The 18,869-nt window shown below is 39.0% G+C and overlaps 1 protein-coding gene across 2 annotated transcripts; it reads right to left on the reverse strand.

Moving 5' to 3' along the window:
- Nucleotides 1-1,742: 1,742 nt before the first annotated feature.
- On the reverse strand, nucleotides 1,743-17,451 carry GYG1 (glycogenin 1). 2 transcript variants are annotated; one of them, XM_010717080.4, is made up of 8 exons: nucleotides 17,152-17,451; nucleotides 13,892-14,027; nucleotides 12,131-12,305; nucleotides 11,603-11,765; nucleotides 7,445-7,571; nucleotides 3,720-3,939; nucleotides 2,727-2,777; nucleotides 1,743-2,507 (listed from the first exon to the last, which is right to left on the reverse strand). In XM_010717080.4, the coding sequence occupies exons 1-8, from the start codon at nucleotides 17,288-17,290 to the stop codon at nucleotides 2,337-2,339; spliced, it is 1,182 nt and encodes a 393-aa protein (XP_010715382.2). In that variant the 5' UTR covers nucleotides 17,291-17,451; the 3' UTR covers nucleotides 1,743-2,336. The 2 variants fall into 2 exon arrangements, with proteins under 2 accessions (XP_010715382.2, XP_010715383.1); XM_010717081.4 differs by lacking the exon at nucleotides 2,727-2,777 and having other exon boundaries at nucleotides 17,152-17,436.
- Between the last annotated feature and the right edge of the window lie 1,418 nt (nucleotides 17,452-18,869).

Genomic DNA, 18,869 nt, shown 5'->3' on the forward strand with positions numbered 1-18,869 from the left:
AAATGATTATGAAACTAACTACCAATATTGTTTTCTCTTAACTAGATGATGGTTCAGTGTTCCAAAGCCAAATAAAAAACTTAATTGAGTTAGTGGTGAGTTGTACAGTGACTTGAGTTCCTGAGTTTCTTGGTGGTGCTTTTTTTTTTTTTTTTTTTTTTTGCTTTTCACAAGGTATAAGCAGGCTGTGGCTATTGTTCTTTCTTGGAGTGTAGAATGGTCTACAAGTGAGGTTTTGCAATCATGAACTTTAGCATCTTTAATTCCAAAGACAAAGCTAGTAACCATCTTTGTTTGTCCCCTGCATTAAATGCTTCTGAATGATTGTTTTGAATATAGCAGTTACTACACTGAGTACAAAGTTCACAAAAAAGTGTTTGTATCAAATTATACTGATGGGGTGATTTAAAAAGGCTTGTACACTTCTGTAAATGTTCCCTGTGTTAATTACGAAGAAAACAATGGCGGAAAATGACAGTGTTAATTTATTGAACATTATAACATGAGTCAAGGGCTAGTATAATTTTTTTTTTTCCCCAGGCTTTAATTATTTACTAACTATACTTGTTAATCGGGAACATATAGGTTTTTTCTTATTCAGTATCTTATCTTCTTGAATGTAATAAAACTTACATGCTAAACCAAATTTTCAGGTTGGTGTAGTCTCATGCTTTTTACACTTATAGTTGTCTGCAACTAGAAGTCAAAGAACCTGCTGATTCTCTAATAAGTGTTCAGAAAAGGAGACCAAAACTAGGACTGCTCAGCTGATCTCAAGAGTACATTTAAGTTATCCAGAGAATATTTGAGAGCATGCAAAACTTCAGTATTTGTACTTGTTGGGTAAAGTATTTTGTAACTGTAGATTGTAATTACTAACCCTTCCTGCTTTCAAACAACTTCAAATTAAAAAAAAATAATAAAATTGTTAGTTGTAACATTATGACTGAGAGTTCAAATGCTATTAACTTTTAAATATCTGTAAGTTACTTTGTCCTGAACCTCCTCTTCACCATTTTTGCTGAACAATGACCAGTACCTCAATTAACTCTCACATGCAGATCATATCTTCTGCTTTACCAGCTAACAGTAGCAGCTTGTTAATTGTTTATTTCCAGGATTAAAGCTGAACAATCCTTACTAGCTTCCTGCCAAAATCCTCCTTTATAAAGATATAAGAAAATATATACGTGCCTTTGGACTAATACAGATTATAGGAACCAAACTGAATGCTAAGTAATTCTGTTCTGTTTATACTTCTAGCTAAAAGATGGATCTGAACTAATGGCAAACAGCCATCCTCTCTTCAGAACACTGTTTCTGTGAGTTTTGTCTTGTACTTCTACTACTTTTCTCTGTCTCAAAATATAATGCATGGCATGATAGTGGCAATGCTCACAGGCAAGAGATAGTTTTCCTAATCTGTGTAGGTACAGATATTTCATCTTTACTTGCCAAGATAATATCACCATTGTGTTTGTTTTAAAAACAATATCACATTATTTTGGTTACTAAAGAACAATCTGTACAGATTCTCTTTTTCTTAGTTCCATTCTGCAGGTACTTCTTCCAGCAGCAACCTGGCAAGTGATTACATACTCCATTAAAAATTACAGAACTAGAAGCTGGACATTTGTTAATGATAGCTAGAATGGAACAAACAAAGTTTGGTTATTTTAGATTGCTCCAAAGCTCTTCTTTATTTTCTCGAGAGTTTACAAAAAAAAATAAAAACAAAAACAGAAAAGCATGACAAGTTTTTATTTTTGCATGAAGATTTCAAGTAACAGAAAAACTCAGTTTACTAAGCCTGAAGAATACAGAACTGAACAAATGCATTCTGCCATGCTGTAGGCACTATGTGTAAAAACCTGGTCAAAACTTCAGTGCAGTTGTGACTAGAAGATCAAAGCAGTGCTATTACTGTTATCTCTCACTAATGGTAAAGCAGAATGGCAATCATAAATCACATTTTAGATCTAAAATAGCAAGCAAAGGAGTCAGTGCTAATCAGCTTAATGAGTTAAGGTGCAAACCCAGTTTCAGTTAATACATTGAGCCAGCTGATCACAACATAAGAAAAATGTAGTTTAAAATGCTTTTTTTTTTTTTTTTAGATCTTGTAAGAAAAACTAGTTACTGGGCAGTTACAATTGGCCCAAGGAATTCTGCTTCCTAGCTCTTGCTCAGTCTTTATCTGTAGCACTGCAGTGGCCTTCAGCCAAGAATTTTTTCCATCAAGCTACTAGCAAGCATAATTGTCCATCATCTACAACCTTCCTAGCTGTTAGTTCTGAAACAAGTCCTTGTAGTGCCAGTGTTTGAAAATGGCACTTCTACTGAAGGTAGGAATCCAGTTTCTTCTTGATGTTGTCAAAAGAATCCACTCCCATATAGTCAGCTTGGCCTTGTTCCCACCGAGCCTTGCGTTCTTCTGAAGATATGCTTGGTAATACTGGTGATGGTGCTGATACCGACATATGGGACACTGCCTCTGTAACCTCTGCCTAAAATAAAAGGCAGAGTAAAAAATACAGACAGATTTTGCATACTTTAAGCAAGCAACAGCCACATAGGAGGGCAACCAAGTAGATGTTCTCATGCATAGCACTAAGCATCACCAACAAGCAGGGACTGTGCAGCTTTCCTAGCAAAATAAAGCAAAGTAACAATCATTCAAGGAAAGAGGTGGGGGGAGCGAGGGTCAGGGGTTAAGTTCTTCGTACCTCTCTACAAAAGCCACAAGAGAAAGCCAGAGTATAGATCAAGCCTGATAGCTGCAAACAGTTCATTAGAAAAAGTTTTAAAAGATAGAGCACATCTCCAGAGATCAGTAACTTTAGGCTTAGAAGGATTAAAAACTTAGAACAGCCACTGTACTAATTTGAGACTAAAGTTTGCAGACATACTACTGAATTCTGTTTAAGAATTAGAAGCATTATTTTGGCTTTGCAAGTATCAACATTCATCACTGCAAGTCTATTTAAGTAACCTATTCTCTAATTATTGCAGGCCTACCTAGGTAGGTTGTACCAGGCAAGACTGCAAGTGTATATTGCATGCTCAACTGGGGTTCTTGTGTTTGAGAACTTTAATAGCTGCAGCACATTAAGGGTGAGTTTACTGAAGTTACTACACTATCGTTTCTGGTGCATCATTTTGCACTTAATTTTAAGCAAACAGTCAGCTATGCTCAAGACCACTATAATATTCTTCTAATCTGTATTATTCTTTATTCCAGAAATGAAAGAAGAAAAAAAACAAGAATCTCTGTATCTCACTAACTAAACCACACCCATGCTTTGAGTTGCACAGGAGGGGAAACAAGTGAGATAGCACAAAATCTATTTCGTTTGCATAGGTAATTTCCACAAGAATATTAAGATACTGTATGGGGCTGCTGAATCATGGCCTGAACCTTTGACTGATCACCTGAGGCAAGCAATGAGTCAGCCATGGGAGCACAGGTGAAGGCAATTCACCTGTGCTGCAGGAAGGGGTGGAGCCTGGCTCCACCTCTCCTAGACCCATTTAAGAGCTGACTGCCAGTAGGGAAGGATCTCTCTGGAGATCCGCTCCATCAGGAGTTTATCTCGCGAGCCCAGGACAGGGTGAGTGATTTTCTCTTATTTCTCCAATATAAAATCTATTAGCCAAGCTCCTGGATATATATATATATCTATACCATCTGTATATCCATTGATTAAACAGATACATACCATGTTTACACCTGTGGTATTTTCTTCATCAACTTCTTTCTGTTCTAGCAAGGGTAAAATATTAACTGTATAGGTATCCCACCACATGTTGAGGAATTCTGGGTGAACAATTTTAGGATCATTGATATTGCCTTCTACACTCTTTGTTCTGGAGTCATATGTATAGTTCCATGGCTTTGTGCTTCCCAGAAAATGCACCACTTTAGTACTTGAACCAAATCTGTTGGAAAGAGAAAGTCAGAACCCATAATTTGCAAATATCTAGAAAACAAATGCTTTGGCTATCAGACAAAAAAAAAAAAACAAACCTGTTTTTGCAAGTATCCAGAAAATAGAAATATGAATATATTTAGGAGACTAAACACTAAAGGTAAGATTGTCAATGCCTACTGGGTCTGAAAGCATCTCTACTTAAAATGCAAACAATTCTACATTACACTAGTCAGAATACAATTTAAACCTAATGAACTATTTAAGTACTTACAGACAACTCTTTAGGTAGTGATGATCACAGCTCAGGAGACAGCAGTCTCAAACAGCCACTGCAATCAGAACTAGTTTTAAAAGTGAAAAAAAATTCTACTGCAAAGTCAGTGAACCAGCTAGCTAAGCATTACAAGCATTATATAGTTAATGTACTAGAGAAACTCTAAATCTTTCCATAGAAGGGAACACCAAAAGGCCCTTCTACAAGAAGACTGCCTCTGCAAAATAAAGCTTTTTATAATCAAGCTATTTCAGAACTTCTGATCTCACTGCAAAGTCCTGCTTGAAAGCCAACCATTACTTACTAAATCCTATTTTTTGTTATTAAAATAAGTTTCTTGAGCTATCTTAACTCCCATTTCAACATAGGCATCAAGCTTTGTTCCAACTGTTACCACTATGTTCTTTTCGCATTATGAATATAAATGAGATCCATCTCCTGCAGTAAAGAACTTAAAAGATACAGTATTTATTCCATTATTCTACATAGGTTGCTCTGAAAGTAATGCCTCCTATTTATTTCCATGGAAACTAAATCAGCTTTGAAGAACACAATAATAGTATTGCATAGAACTAATTATCAGCTACAAAACACTTTTTCAACACTGTCACCATCACTCACTATGTATTTTCGCCAGCAATAAGAGCCTGCATGCCACGCTTGCAAAAATCTGCATGGCTGTCCAAAACTCAGCTAGTCTTTCACAAACCTGTTGCCACTGCTGAAATGCACCACCTACTGCCTCAAGTGCAGATATCCACTGTTTGGTTTCCATAAATATTCAGCAAGCACTAATGAATGTCAATGGGTACCATTATTTTCCCATGTGGAGCAGTTCAATTCCACACCTTTGCTTCATCTGCACTTCCATGTCAGACACCATTCTGTCAGACTGCTGCTCTGCTGTGATATGTCACATGGCAACAAAATCTAATGGAACACTGGTTCAGCCTCTACTGCCATACCACCAACATCCACCTCTGATGTCATGGGCCAAAATAAAATTGCAGGCATTACTTTCAGGGGAGCCCTCATATAATTCCAGACAGAGTTTACCTGGAGTCAGTTTTGAGAATTCTCTAGTAACAGTGACTGTCTCATTCAGCTCTTTGTGTCAAGTTAGGATTTCCTCTAAAAAGGATAATACTAAACAGCTTTGTCTAATAACTTTTTAATTAAGTATATTCTGGTCATCTTGACTAGGATTTGGATATTTGAGTTCTTCTACATAGAGGCTGCACAGGTATGTTTCAAATACCTGAAAATATACAAAACAAAACAATATGCATTGCTCCTGTGAAGTACTTGACTGTATTTCAGTCAAACTTGACCCAGTGTTTCAAACACAGCTGATTCTGAATGAAAACCCATGCATGTGTGAAACACTGTCTAGAACTGCAATAATTGCAAGCAAACAACCTGCCTGGAGGAGGTAATTTCCCAGGCTCTAAGTTTAAAACCCACATGTCAAGATTCAGCTTAGTATGGCTACCTCAGTTATTAGTTGTGACACCGCTATCTAGTTTTCTTCATCTTAGGCTACTGTCACTCTGAAGAAACCTGTCATTGTTTAAAAATCAAGGCTACTTAAGCTAGAGAATGCCTGAGAAGTTTCATGTTACACTGTTTCTGCAAATGAAGTGTATTCTTAGTATTCCATCCACTGAAGACCTGTACAACAAATGACAGATGTCAGACTTCTAGGATATCCTCAGTATCTGCTTTCTAGATGCAGTACTTTCTTCTGTCATTTAAGCTGAACTGTTAGAAAGCTTTGGTCTACACTTGACAGAGTAACTAATCTTTTTTCCTCATCTCTCATAAAAGACAATGTTTTGAAGTTAGACACCATTTGTCCTAATGTGGCATTTTCCAGTGGAGAAAGGATTACCGATATGTGAAATTTAGTGTTGCTTTACAATGCTATGAAGGACTTTGCTATTGATGTCAGTACATTTAAATTTCAGTCTATGTCAGCTGATGATTACTGAGTAACTGCTGATTTAACCAAGAGAAGTTGTTCCACCTGCTGAAAAGAACATTCTACTTAAAAGGGCTGTGCTTCCAGCATAATAGTTTCTGACGGTCTTCTGAGTTCAGCTGGCAACTGATTGAATCAGTTATATAGAATCTTTGTCAGGAGCACCCAGTTCTATAAGTCCGTTCTGGTGACAAGATCATTTGTAAATTTAAGGTTATGTGACTGTGAAGCAAGCAGCCATGAAAAGAACACATACTTTACAATAGATGTTAGCTTATCAAATGTTATTGAACTACTTAGTCATTCTCAGGCTTGCATGTATTTCTTTAAATAAGTACTCCACTTTTAGCATGACAGTATTTCAGATGCTGTTCTGATCACAAGACATAATTTGATCTTGAGCCAGCACAGTCCTGCTTATGCTAGCTACTGCTTTAGACACTAATAGCTTCATGTCATTCAAATATCAGATTGTTTTCATGCAATTGGTACTTCCCCCCCTTCCCCCAGCATTCACAGCTCTTAATGAATATGGGTTTAGGTGTAACATTACAGCTTGCTTTTCCTGCTGTCCCCTTTCCTTCTGTCTCTTCTAGCAGAGTGACCTTGCCACCACCAGAGTGTTTACTTGCAAGCCTAATTTAATACTGTTAAGGAAGAGTCAGCTTTTTCCTTATGCTGGAAGTATACAATAATATATTACCTTTGTTCCCTTTTACTCTTACTTGGGGAACTCAGATCTAGAAGGACTGTTGGGTGAGAATTCTAACTCTGTGCAAGTCTTTTTTCACTATGTTTATGTGAACGTTTGGTAAAAGTATTTCACAACCGGTAGTTAATCTAAGTAATTTGAGTGATTAAGGCAAATTATCTAGACAGGAACAATATCAACAATGACATGTTGATGTTCATCTTAAGATGACACAAGAGCTATTGTCTTTGGCTAGAGCTCTAACAAGCAATATCCAGTATTGGAGCTGTAATTCTCCCTTCTGCAAGTGAGCTGTTAAATGTGCTTTCTCTGAATCAATGTTAACGCTACCCTAGGAGTCGGTTATTTAACTTACTAGTACAGTTTACAATGCTCATCTTTCATCATAAGATGATTCATTTAATTACTAGAAATTCAGTACACAGTATATTAAATCACAACAATGGTCTCCATTTAGAAAAACCTTTCAAGTTCACACTGTTCATTACATTACAAGACATTAGTTTATATATGCTCTGAAAATCTTTTTAGAATTTTGAACTCACGCTTTAAATGCTGGAAGGTAAGAGTATACAGAAGTGCTGCTCAAATTATAAATAAATGGTAGATGTTTGTTCATGTCTGTTGTTGCCCAGCTGCTGAAGAAGGTGTTTAATAACCCCTGGTCTGCACCTGAAAGAGAATGCATTAGTAGGCGACAAGCATTATACAAATGCTTTAGAATCTTCTCAATCTACTCCACCAATCCTTCCTAATTAAGAAGCTGATAATGTAGTTTGTCAGGTACATTAGGAGTTTGGCAGTGAGTTCTACAGTTTGTTTGTAAGCAACCCTGTAAGCCTTGCAGTCTTTGATATTTTTAAAAAAATGCAAACAATGAAAAAGGTAGCATGTAAGGTTACTTTTCTTACCTAAAAGACCATGAGATGCTCACAAACCCTGCCATTCAGTCTTTTACAGTGTAGCTTCAAGCAGTGTAAGACAGCAGAAAAAAGGATTTGACAATTGGGTCCTGTAGATCTTCAGGAAAGCTGCAGCTCAGATGATCAAGTGACCACCATTAATTTTATTACTTATGCTTATAGATACATGACCAAGGCCTTGGGGCTAGACTCAAGGTATCAGTGGTCTTTTAGACCTGCAACCTTGGATGCACCTATCTACATTGCAATCTGGCCAGGAAAGCACATTCTCTCTCAGTGACAGCACTAATAAAACTTAAATCCATGCAATAGAAATCAAATCCATGCAATAGAAGTTCCTAGTTCTGTCCTATAAAGCCACCAATTAACCCCTAACTGAGGGCAGCCACGTACATCATGACCAGAGGTACAGTGATGGGATGGCTCACCTATCAGTTTGCAAGCAGAAGTTGTAATGAAGTCAATGAGTTTGAAGTTGTTTGGTATGCCAGTAGTAGGGTAGTTAAAAAAAAAAAAAAGCTCCTGCCCCAAAGTAGGCCAGCTGACCAGGAGCTATTGAGAAGTAAAAACTATATATTTATTGCAGGGAATCTACTTAGACTAAGTATATTCAGTAATTTCAGCTATGCTTTCTCTCACAAATTAAAGTTGTGAGGAATTCTTCAATCTCATTTCCTGTTTTCTCTTCACCTATAACTGCATTCACAAATAGCATGCTAAACAGCAGAGAAACATAGCATACTTAAAATAAAACATATACCATCCCTTAATCTTTTATTTTTTGAAGCACTCAGTATCTGCTGACTCAAAAAAAAAATCATCTTTTCCTAATTGCCTACATTTATGTACAGCATAGTACTAAAGTTTACATCCTTAGTGTGGTTTGAGAAAAAATCTGCTTTTTGTGATTAAAATGTCTATATTGATCATGCGCTTAGACTTACAGGAGATACACTGACAAACATAAGTTCTAAGTATCCCGTTACAGCAGTCAACATATGTGAAGATTGCAGAGCAAGACACTGCCTACAGACTCAGATCAGTAATTGCAAACCTTTGACTTTCCTCTCAACCCCTAAAGATGCAAAGCGCTTTTGAACAAGTTCCCTTTTGCAAGAGAGCAAAGTCAGAGGACCTAGACAAGTTCCCTGGTCTTTACTCAGCTATATAACATTTTAACTTCTGATTTAGCATATGCATTCATAACACTAAGTTCTAAACCAAAACTAAGTCTTGGTTTGGTCTTGGAGGCCCTCTCAGAAGAGGTAGCTTGTAACTAAAGGAGTAGAAACAGTGTATTTAACTTACTCTACATGACTTTATTCACTCAGACTTGCTCCACATACTCAGCTTTTTTTTCAGTTTACATGCATTTGTGCCAAAGCAGCCACTGAAATCAAAGTTTAGCTGTCCTAGTTCAGACTTCAGCAGTAGTCTTCTACAAATCAGCCCTTAAACATAAGGTGAGAGAGTCAGGCAGTAGTTATATTCTCCACATATCTACAGGTAGTTCTGCTGCATGTCTTTTTATGAAAAAAAAAAAAAAAAAAACTGTTTTAGATCCCAGAGTAAAAAGTCAGACTATTATGCAAGAAATATCAGTTAAGGTATCGACACTATCAGAACTGTTTTAAAACCAGACTTTTTTCCTCCACTAGTTCCTTATTATCCATTTGAGTTTCACATTGCTAGATAAAGCAGTTGTTCTATGTAAGTAGCTGTCATTCTACTACTCTTAGACTAAAGTGTTATACATAAGAGCTATTTGTCTACTGTAGTTCATAACCACAAGATACATTACAAGGTCTTGTATTTCCTAGTTCATACTCCTGAAGATAGGGTGTTTAAAGTTTGATTTCAATAACTTGTAGATTATGAAGTTTGCATTCCTGTGCCCTGTTAAGGGCAGTGACTTCTCAGATTTTCACTTATAAGAAGTTTCCTAGAAACTTTTACTAATGTCTAAGTCAATTGAAATTTAAACACTTTTTCTCCCCAAGTTCATAAGCTCAACAGCATCTTACACAAGTAATAATAGTCTCCACTGTCTCATTACTCAGGTTGCTACTACAATGAGTAAAACCTGAATAAGTTCATAGCTAAAGAAAAAATTACACTTCTAAAAGACGGCAAATGATTAACCCACCATTCTTCCACTAAGAGCTATAACAACTGCTGCACACAGACAACATCAAGGATGTTTCATCATTATGTGGCTTTAGCTCGGAAGCCAGAAAGAATATTGTTGAAGCAGTTGTACTCTCTTAAATGACAAGGGCCTTACACCCAAAAGATGGTAGTTACTAAGAGTCAAGCACACGGCTCAGAGAAGACAAATCTCAGATGTACCTGGAACTCTTCAACAGTCAACTTCCTCTTTTTTAAATGCAAATTCAGTACCATCTTATAGCTTTTGGCACATAGAATCATAGTATGGCTTGGATTGGAAGGGACCCCAAGGATCATCAAGTTCCAATCTCCCTGCCACAAAAGCAGGGCCACCAACCTCCAGATCTGGTACTAGACCATGCTGCCCAGGGCCCCATCCAGCCTGGTCTTGAACATCTCCAGAGACAGAGCATCCACAGCCTCTCTGGGCAGCCTGATCCAGCACCTCACCACTCTCTGTGAAGAACTTCCCCGTGACATCCAATCTAAAACTTCCCTCATTGAGCTTAAAACCATTCCCCCTTGTCCTAGCACTATCTACTCTAATAAAAGGTTGATTCCCCACATCTAGAAGACCAATTTACCTCCAATATGAGAAAACACTCCTAGAGCTATCAACCACTGCCTTGTTAGTCATGAGGTACAGATAGATCCCTTTGTTACAGTACTCATTTTCACTAGGTTATTCACACTAAGCATCCAGCTGAGACATATGCTCTCTAGGAGGCCACACATAGGAACCCATGAATTAACAGAGATAATTCTGTGAAGTAGGAGTGACATCTAAAATTTTTATCCGTTACAAGTAAAAGTACAATTTAATGGTCTTACTACAGTTTTCTGCAGTACTTTTTGTAAAACTTTATTTCACGCCACAGTAGGTAGATAAATTTAGCAACTGAGACAAGTCTGGGTTTTTTTTTTTTTTTTTAGAAGTTTTTAACTACAACGGACTTCAAGGAATATGTGCATTTACTGCAATGGTTATAGATTGCCAAGACTAGCAGACATCAAAAGTTGGCTTTTCAAGCTTAAATTTGGTACAGTGACTAATAGCAACCGATAGCAACCGATGCTATGCACACCATATTGGGGAAAAATCTGGTCACCATCCTATAAAGAAGCTATCACATGCATATCAAGAGACTGTTACACCTTCAAGTATTTTGAGATTCTCTGAAGCTATACTCAAGTTGTTCAGTACTACAGTTCAGTTTTTTCATACCACATCAATTTCAGTTTGCACAGCCTTGAGTACCAGAGACTTCAGAAGAGCTGAATTTAAAGTATAGTACTGCTCTATAGTACTGTTCAATTTGTTAATGCATTTACTGTACTTGTTACATGTCAAAGCTTAGTGTTCTGTGATTCTGCATTGCTAATGCTTATAGAAGCTGACTCTCATTTGTCATTCCAGGAAATCTGAAGAAAGTAGTTATTTTATATACTGGAATATTATCTTTCACTGTGATAATGCGATTTTGTGTAGTTACATTGGAGTTTAGAATTCCATCATACACAGCCCCTATGAAACATATCTAGTTCCTGTGCCATCCCAACCACCATTACTATTTTGGTCTAACTTATATTGGAATACAAATTAATACATACCATCAAAGCTGCCTTTCTCTGTGGCAAACTGTAACAGCTGATTGTATGTTTCAATGGAAGGTCGGTAAACAAAAACTCCAGAATTAAAACAATCAGGCCAGCCTGGATCTGGTGCTGCAGACAACTCTTCTCTCTCAAAAAGCTCATCGATATTTGACAAAACCTAGTTGTAGGGGGGGCAAAAAATGGCTTTCTGGTTTCTAGGGTAGGAATTGGGGGTATCTTTTTTTAAATGGATATTTGACATCCATCTTAAGACATGAAAGAAAATTCTCATATTGATGCTCTTGTCTTATGGAAGATGATACTTTACGGAGATAGTGCCCACAGACTACATGTTAAAGGGAATTATTTAGGAATAAGTGTATGCACATTTTTAGATAGTTATTAGTCTAAACAGCAAAAATAGCTCCATTACCCCTTCTTCCCCTCAAAAGGAATAAAACATCACCAAAAAAGTAATAATCCAACCAACCAACAACCCTCATATCAGGTCTCCTGGTACCTCTTTGTGACATGACCACTTACCATTGTGTCTGCATCCATGAAAACACATTTTGAAAACTGTGTCAGTTCCCAGCAGTGAAGCTTCGTTAATGTGATACCCAGCTCAGGTCTTTTCAGTAATGCTAAATGTGCTGAGTCCCTGCTATCCAAGATGTCTACCAAAATGACTTCATCAAATACTTTCTCTAGTGTATTCCTGTGGAGAGATAAGTTGTCAAGATTTATGTTGCTCCACTATTAGACTGCTTAATAGATTCCATGAACAAAAGTAAAGCAAAAGGGAACCTGTCAGTATTTCTTATGCCATCAGAAAGTTGACTACACATGTGGGAATTCATAACCTTGCATATCAGTCTCAAGGTTTCTAGTTTGTAACAAAGAACTAGCTGAACTCTGATCAGTTGAAAAGGAAGTTATGCAATAACACCATTCTGAATTTGTGACCACTAAAGCCATGTGATTAGACCCAGTTGCAAGAAATTTCTTTATCCAGAAAGCTTTAAGGGCTCACTTAGTTGTGGCTCTGCATACAGTACCATTTTTACCTAGTATCATGTTTGCCTTGAGGTTGATTCTTAAGTTCTCAGGAAGCATATGATTTTTTTCCCCTTGACAGATATCCTTTGCTTTGCCATCACTGCTTAATTCAATAGAAGTTTACACAGCTTAAAAAATTTGAAGCACCTGTAAAGAAACTACCTATTCTATATAGCATCTTGAATGCTACACAATTATCAGTACAATCTGAGCCACAGAGCTTGTAAATGAGTTTTAGAACTCTGCTTTGCAAGATGTCTTTACATTGACAGTTTAGTACAACAGCTACATCTGAATATAAGGTGTAAGCTGTAGATACAGAGTATGAAACTCAAGTTCCACTTACATCACCAGAAAGACAGGTATCTATTGGTTGCTATAGATGTTATAAGGTTACAGTACTGTGTTGCACTAATACAGTAGGCACACCTGTGCAATTCATTCTGAAGGCTTGAAATCACTTAAATTAGAACAGATGTACCACTGTTTTTATAATGACAAGGCTATTCAGCTGTCACAGAACTCTCCAGAGATTCAGCCCATTTGTTTCTGAGCTATTATTCTCTTTATCAGTGATCTTCAGAAGTTCCCCGTGTAGGAAATATTGATCGTACAGCAAGTCATCACTCACCCAACCTGCCATCCCAGCCCTTACACATGAAAAAAGTATTCTGTCAGTTCCACGCTGAGACTAGTTTCTAGTGAGCTTGTGAAAAGTAGCTGTCTTAATTTATCTTACCGTGGTGAGACTCAAATGCCTCTTGTTTTGATGATTTATCATACTTGATGCTACTCTTGTTCTACTCATTTTATTCTCTCATGATAGAATTTCATCTGAAATATCTGCTAGATTTCAATAATGTTGCAGTGGCACAATGCTTCTATGAGATAAGTAGATACTAATTCCCCGCTACCACATGCATGTGTGTACTGCTACTGAAGGCCTGGGCAACGTTGCGTTGTCAGACAATCCTAAGAAGGACTACAAAAGAGCAAAGATCCAATTAGAATATCAAGTCAAATTATAGTGCTCTAACTATTGAGTATTTTTTAACCTATCATACAAGAAAAGCCACGAAACTTTCAAGTCTGAATCCCTCATAGAATTCCAGATAGTTTAAATTAATTCTCCTAGGCTTAGTTAAATTTTCAGAATTTTGGAAAGTTACTATCAAGAAATTTAACTTTCTTCAACCTTCACATCAGCAGGAGCTGTGGCAGTTTGACATATTTAAGCGACCTTACCTCATTGGATCAGAAACCTGAGGAGTTATGAGTGCAGTCAGCTTCCTCGTTGTTCCAGACTGTTGCAAGGATGAACCAAGTACAAGCGCTCCTTTCACATAGGAATCATTTGTGGCTAGAGTCACAAAAGACTGGTCTAGAAGAAATTAACTTGGTCAAAGTTGCACAATCCATTACTTTATTCTGAGTTAAATATACTAGAAATCTAGTATTCTTAGATAACCATGTTGAAAGATCTTTAAGACACACCCTTTAAATCTGTGTACTGGGCCTACCCATAAGGTAAAATGAAGAATGTTACTATTACATAGCTATACTTGCCATTAATAACTTGACACGTGCAGAAGTAGAATAAAAAATTAAACAAAGACTATTGCAAGATAAAGCCAGTTTTAATTTTCCTACAGGTTAAGTATGACATCCCAATGCTAGATAGTATCTAAAAGGACTGGAGACATTTATTTAGCTAATTATATGTTATTTTTAAGCTAACAGTATTGGAGTCAGTACGCTTGCATTTTTTTCTAAAGTTACTAATGGTACAGTTTCATAAAGCTACACTGGATTCAGCTGTGAACCTGAAGGTAGTATAGGTTTTTGTTTTTTTTTTCATCTTCAAATGAAAGTAAACTTTGATTTAGATCCTGGACAGCACTTTTATTGAAGATGAGTTGTTCACCAAGAAATAAATGGTTGCAGCTGTTTAACAAGAAAGCAAGATTTAAATGGGAAACATCTAGTAATATGATTAACAATCATTTTTGCTCTTCAGTTAACTCTCACAAGAGAAGTAGAGCTAGATTGTTACTATCAAGTATATAATGTTACTTCAACAGAATTTTAAAAATATGCATCACATTGTTGTATGTTTCACCGAGGCCATATAATGCAAACTTTTGCCAAGATAGGACTGACACAGTCAAACAGCTTCTAAACCCCTTCAGTTCACTGACAACTGTTATTACATAGTAGCCTTTTATAAGCTACAACCCTTTATCAAGAAGCATACTTTTCTCCTAAAAAATCATTTTTGACATTACGAGCAAAATATTTTCTTGCAAAGAATTTCAGAAACTGATTTTCACATTAAAAGTTCATTTGGAAAATAACTCTTCTTTACAAAGGTTGATTAGATGAAGATGTTGAGTGAAGGCTCTGGGCACTCTGTAGCCTAAAATCAAGTGTAGTAGTAAGACTAAAATACTGACTGCTGTGTTTTCAGAAAGATTGCTTTTAGGGACGACTGCTACATCATGAGTTGAGTCACATTTTCATTTGTAACTTTTAAAATTACTGCCATCTGAACTGCTGGCAATAAACTCACATATGATAATTGCCTATAAGCACAGCAAACTTGGTTTAAAACTCTAGAGGGTTTTGTTGCTGGCATATACTTCTCTTAGCAGCAAAAGCAACTAGTCCCATGAAACAGATTATGGTAGTCAATTACAAAATTTAAGAAAGCTTCTATAAATACCAGAAACCAATACTCTTTTTTTCCATTTCACTTAATCTGTAGTAGTTCACATAGTTCAGCAAATCCAAAGAACGATCTCCAGCCTCTTGAGAGCTTTGAAGCTTTACAAACAGCAGGTGTGTAAAATCTTAACTGGTATAAACACCCTTCTAGTAGGGATCCATGTTTATTACTGAATTTGCACACTGCTTCTCAGCTACTCAATAAATACACATCTGCCATTATATACTGATAGAGAACTCACTACAAATCCAACACAGCCAGAGTACAATTATATGCCAGCAACATTTAGCTGAATTATTTTCCCCTTCCAGCAGTGTAAGACATTCTTGCTACTGACAAACTAGACTTTTTAATTTAACTTTTAGCTTTCATACACCTCAAAAAAATCTACTGATTAGGCAGCTTGCATGACACACACAAAGGTTTTAGTGAAAATAAAGTCAATTTAACAGGGAAGTAAGGGTTAAAAATTCCCGATTATATCTCAACTGCAGTAGGATGAACTACAACTGCCTGATAGAAGAATATTCACAACTTTTATAGCACTGAAAATCAGTAAAAATATACTTTATTAAAGACTTCGGAAACTATTCCATACCTTCTCTAAAGTACAGTCATAGTACAAGTATGTTCATGCATTATACACACAAAAACATGCACAATCTAGCCAAGACCAGTTACTGTTTAAAATGAAAGTTAAATCTGCAAGAGATTAGCCCACTTATCATAATACAAAAGTTTATCATGTGTATAGGTTATGCTCACACTGGAGTCATCATTATCCCTAAAACATAGCTAGCACTTAGCATAGCTGCAATACAGACAACGTGAGTTATATGCATGCCTTCCTAATTATGTAGTTATAACAGCAGCCAGGGAGAAGCTTCTACAGAAGAGTCTTGGCACTGCTCCCTTCCCCACACATATAAGAGAGCATTCTGGAAGCCCAAGCCATGATCAACCCTTCGTGGGACAGCATGCAGCAGTGGACTGGTGTCTGCCCCACACGCTGTGTACTTAACCTGCGAGCTTTTAACTTGTTTTGGATATCCGGCACACCCAGCGTTCTCACCGCTGTCTATTCTGCTCTGTTATAACCTCTCAGTCCTGAGTACAGGATTCTCAAAGGCAAGAGCATCTGAACGAGATGCGCATGGGGAAGTGAGGAACAATCCCCTACAGCCTTCCAGACGTGAGAGGGGAATCGACATTGCTGACAGCTCCACCAGAAAAATCGAAGAAAAATCCGATAGAAAGAAAGGCCAGCACACTCGAAGCGGCGGCGGCGACGCGCTCAGCGCGCTGTCGGGACGCTCAGAAGTTAAGCACTGCCTGCAGCGTTTCAGGAACGGGGCTGCGTGTTCTCCGCAGGCCAGCTGGGAGTTCCCCACGCCCCCTCGCTTCTCAGACCGCATCCCTCCAGCCGGCAGCAAGGCCTCGGAGCCGAGGGGGCGGCGCGGAGCGGGGCAGCAGGAGCGTCCTCCCGGCCCACAAGACCCCCATCCCCACTTCTCGGGCAGCCCCAGACCGCACCGGCTGCAGCATCGGCCTGCCGCGCTTCTGCATCTTAACGCAGATCAGGCCGAGGTCAACAGCCTGCAGCTGGCAGGGACGGCCACTTAAAAATAGGAGCCGGCGCGGCCCGCCCCAACCCTGCGACGCGGCCGGGACGCGGCTGAGGAGCGCGCCGACTTCACAGCCGGCCCGCACCGCTAGCGGCCCTCACAAGTCGCAGCGCGAGTGCCGCGCGCCCGCGGGAGGTGTGGCTGTGCTCACCGACCTGCCATGGTACCGGCTCCACGAAGCAGCTTAAACAAACACAGCAACCCCACTCCGAGACGTACGCCGCGGCCACCCTTAATATAGGGGCGGGGCCGCGCGCGAGACGCCTGCGGCCGGTAGGCGGAGCCCCCGGGCATCTCCGGTGCTGCAGGGCGGGGTGTCCGCCATGACCGGCTGCGGCAGCGGCACGTCGCTCGTGCTCTGGTTTCGGCACGCACGTGCGGGTTCAGTGGTGACCGCCTTCAGGACGGTGTACGGAGAGATCCTCGTGCCTTCCCTTGGTGTTTTGTTGACCGAGCTGTCCTTGAAAGCACTCCGCTGTGCGGACGGAGGGTGGGACCGATGGCTTGGGCAGCGCTGCAGGCTGCGTGAACGTTACTGGCACTGTTGACAGCTCTCCCTCCCTCAGGGCAGTGTGTGTCAGCGGGAAGGAAGTGTATTTATTTCATAGCTAGAGTTCAGTCCTTGCAGAAATGTAAGCTGTACCTCTTTGGTAAGTAATAAAGACTAAGACTACAGCCTCCTGTATCTGCTAAATTTTCACCTTCAGGAAGAAAGGGCTGTCTACAATAGTTCTGTGTCCCCTGAGGAGATCAGAACTTTGTGTTCATGCGCGTGGTCTCGCCAGTGCCATCGCCTTTTACCAGCTGGCAGCACTTCACCTAAGGCAGACCACAATACCCACATCTTCCTTTGCACAAGGGTATGGTGCAAACTGCACATCAACAGAATCCCAAGGTCCTCTCCTGTAATCTGTTGTCTCATGGCAAGGATGTGTCTCAGCTCTGTCATTCAATACTCTGAGGGAAACCTGTCAGGAACGGGATTCCTTTCTAACCTGAAGTGGCTGACAGTTTGTCATGGGTGGATTTAAAAACTAAACAAATCCTGAAGTGCAAGCTGATGAAGAGTCCCACCTCTTGCAAATTTCCCAGATTTGGGTGATTATGTTTGAGGTGAAACCTGAGTTTTTGTAGACCTTTCCTCAAAAGCAAATTGCTTGCTTTAATAAACACTAAAATCAGGGAAACACTCCTTGACCACTGTAGCTGAAATGCTGAGTCATGGCCTGAACCACTGAGCACCTGGTGGAAGGCAGGGCCAACCCAATGCACCTGAGTGACTGGAAGGGGTAGAGCCAGGATCCGTCCCCTCCCGTACCTCATTTAAGGGCTAGCAGTGGAGGTGAGGGTATTTTACTTGAGATCTTCGCTCTTTTATTTTAAATGGCAAGAGAATTCGTAGGGTAGCTAACATAAAGCAATAGTGATGTTGCTTGGAATTTCATTTCATTCATTCAAACCCTGGTCATTTGTGCGTGACAGGACCGTACAAAACATCAGCAATACAGATCTCTGAACTTTTTTCTCACCTATCTTACTGACGATTATTTTTTGATCATCTAACAGCAGAATGTGCGCGTTCTTGGATTCTTGACGTAAGTAGACTTGAGGAGTGGAGTTTTATCTTGGGATGCTCTAGGTTGCACAAGAAAAGGGCTATTAGTCAATGCTACAACAGTTTGATCAGATGTCTATGTTATCAGCTTCATTGCAGTGCAAAGCAGTGGTCTCTAGGTGTTAAATCCCACCTTATTCTAAAATCAATGTTATGTATGCTTAAGGATGGAGGTTTTGTCACTGGAAAAATATATAGGTTGGACACAAAAAAAGAGAGATATCTGGTGAACAATTAAAGGAGTGATAGATAACTGAG

The sequence above is a fragment of the Meleagris gallopavo genome, chromosome 11 (assembly GCF_905368555.1).
Source record: "Meleagris gallopavo chromosome 11, MGAL_WU_HG_1.1, whole genome shotgun sequence".
Taxonomy (NCBI): domain Eukaryota; kingdom Metazoa; phylum Chordata; class Aves; order Galliformes; family Phasianidae; genus Meleagris; species Meleagris gallopavo.

What these genes read in the sequence shown, in the direction of transcription:
- GYG1 (XM_010717080.4), bottom strand. Translation starts at nt 17,290, where the DNA reads ATGCCCGGGGGCTCCGCCTACCGGCCGCAGGCGTCTCGCGCGCGGCCC. An exon ending in TGGAGCCGGTACCATGGCAG is followed by an intron (nt 14,028 to 17,151) that starts GTCGGTGAGCAC and finishes AATTTCTTCTAG; the next exon opens with ACCAGTCTTTTGTGACTCTA. An exon ending in ATACCACAGGTGTAAACATG is followed by an intron (nt 2,778 to 3,719) that starts GTATGTATCTGT and finishes AACTGTTTGCAG; the next exon opens with CTATCAGGCTTGATCTATAC.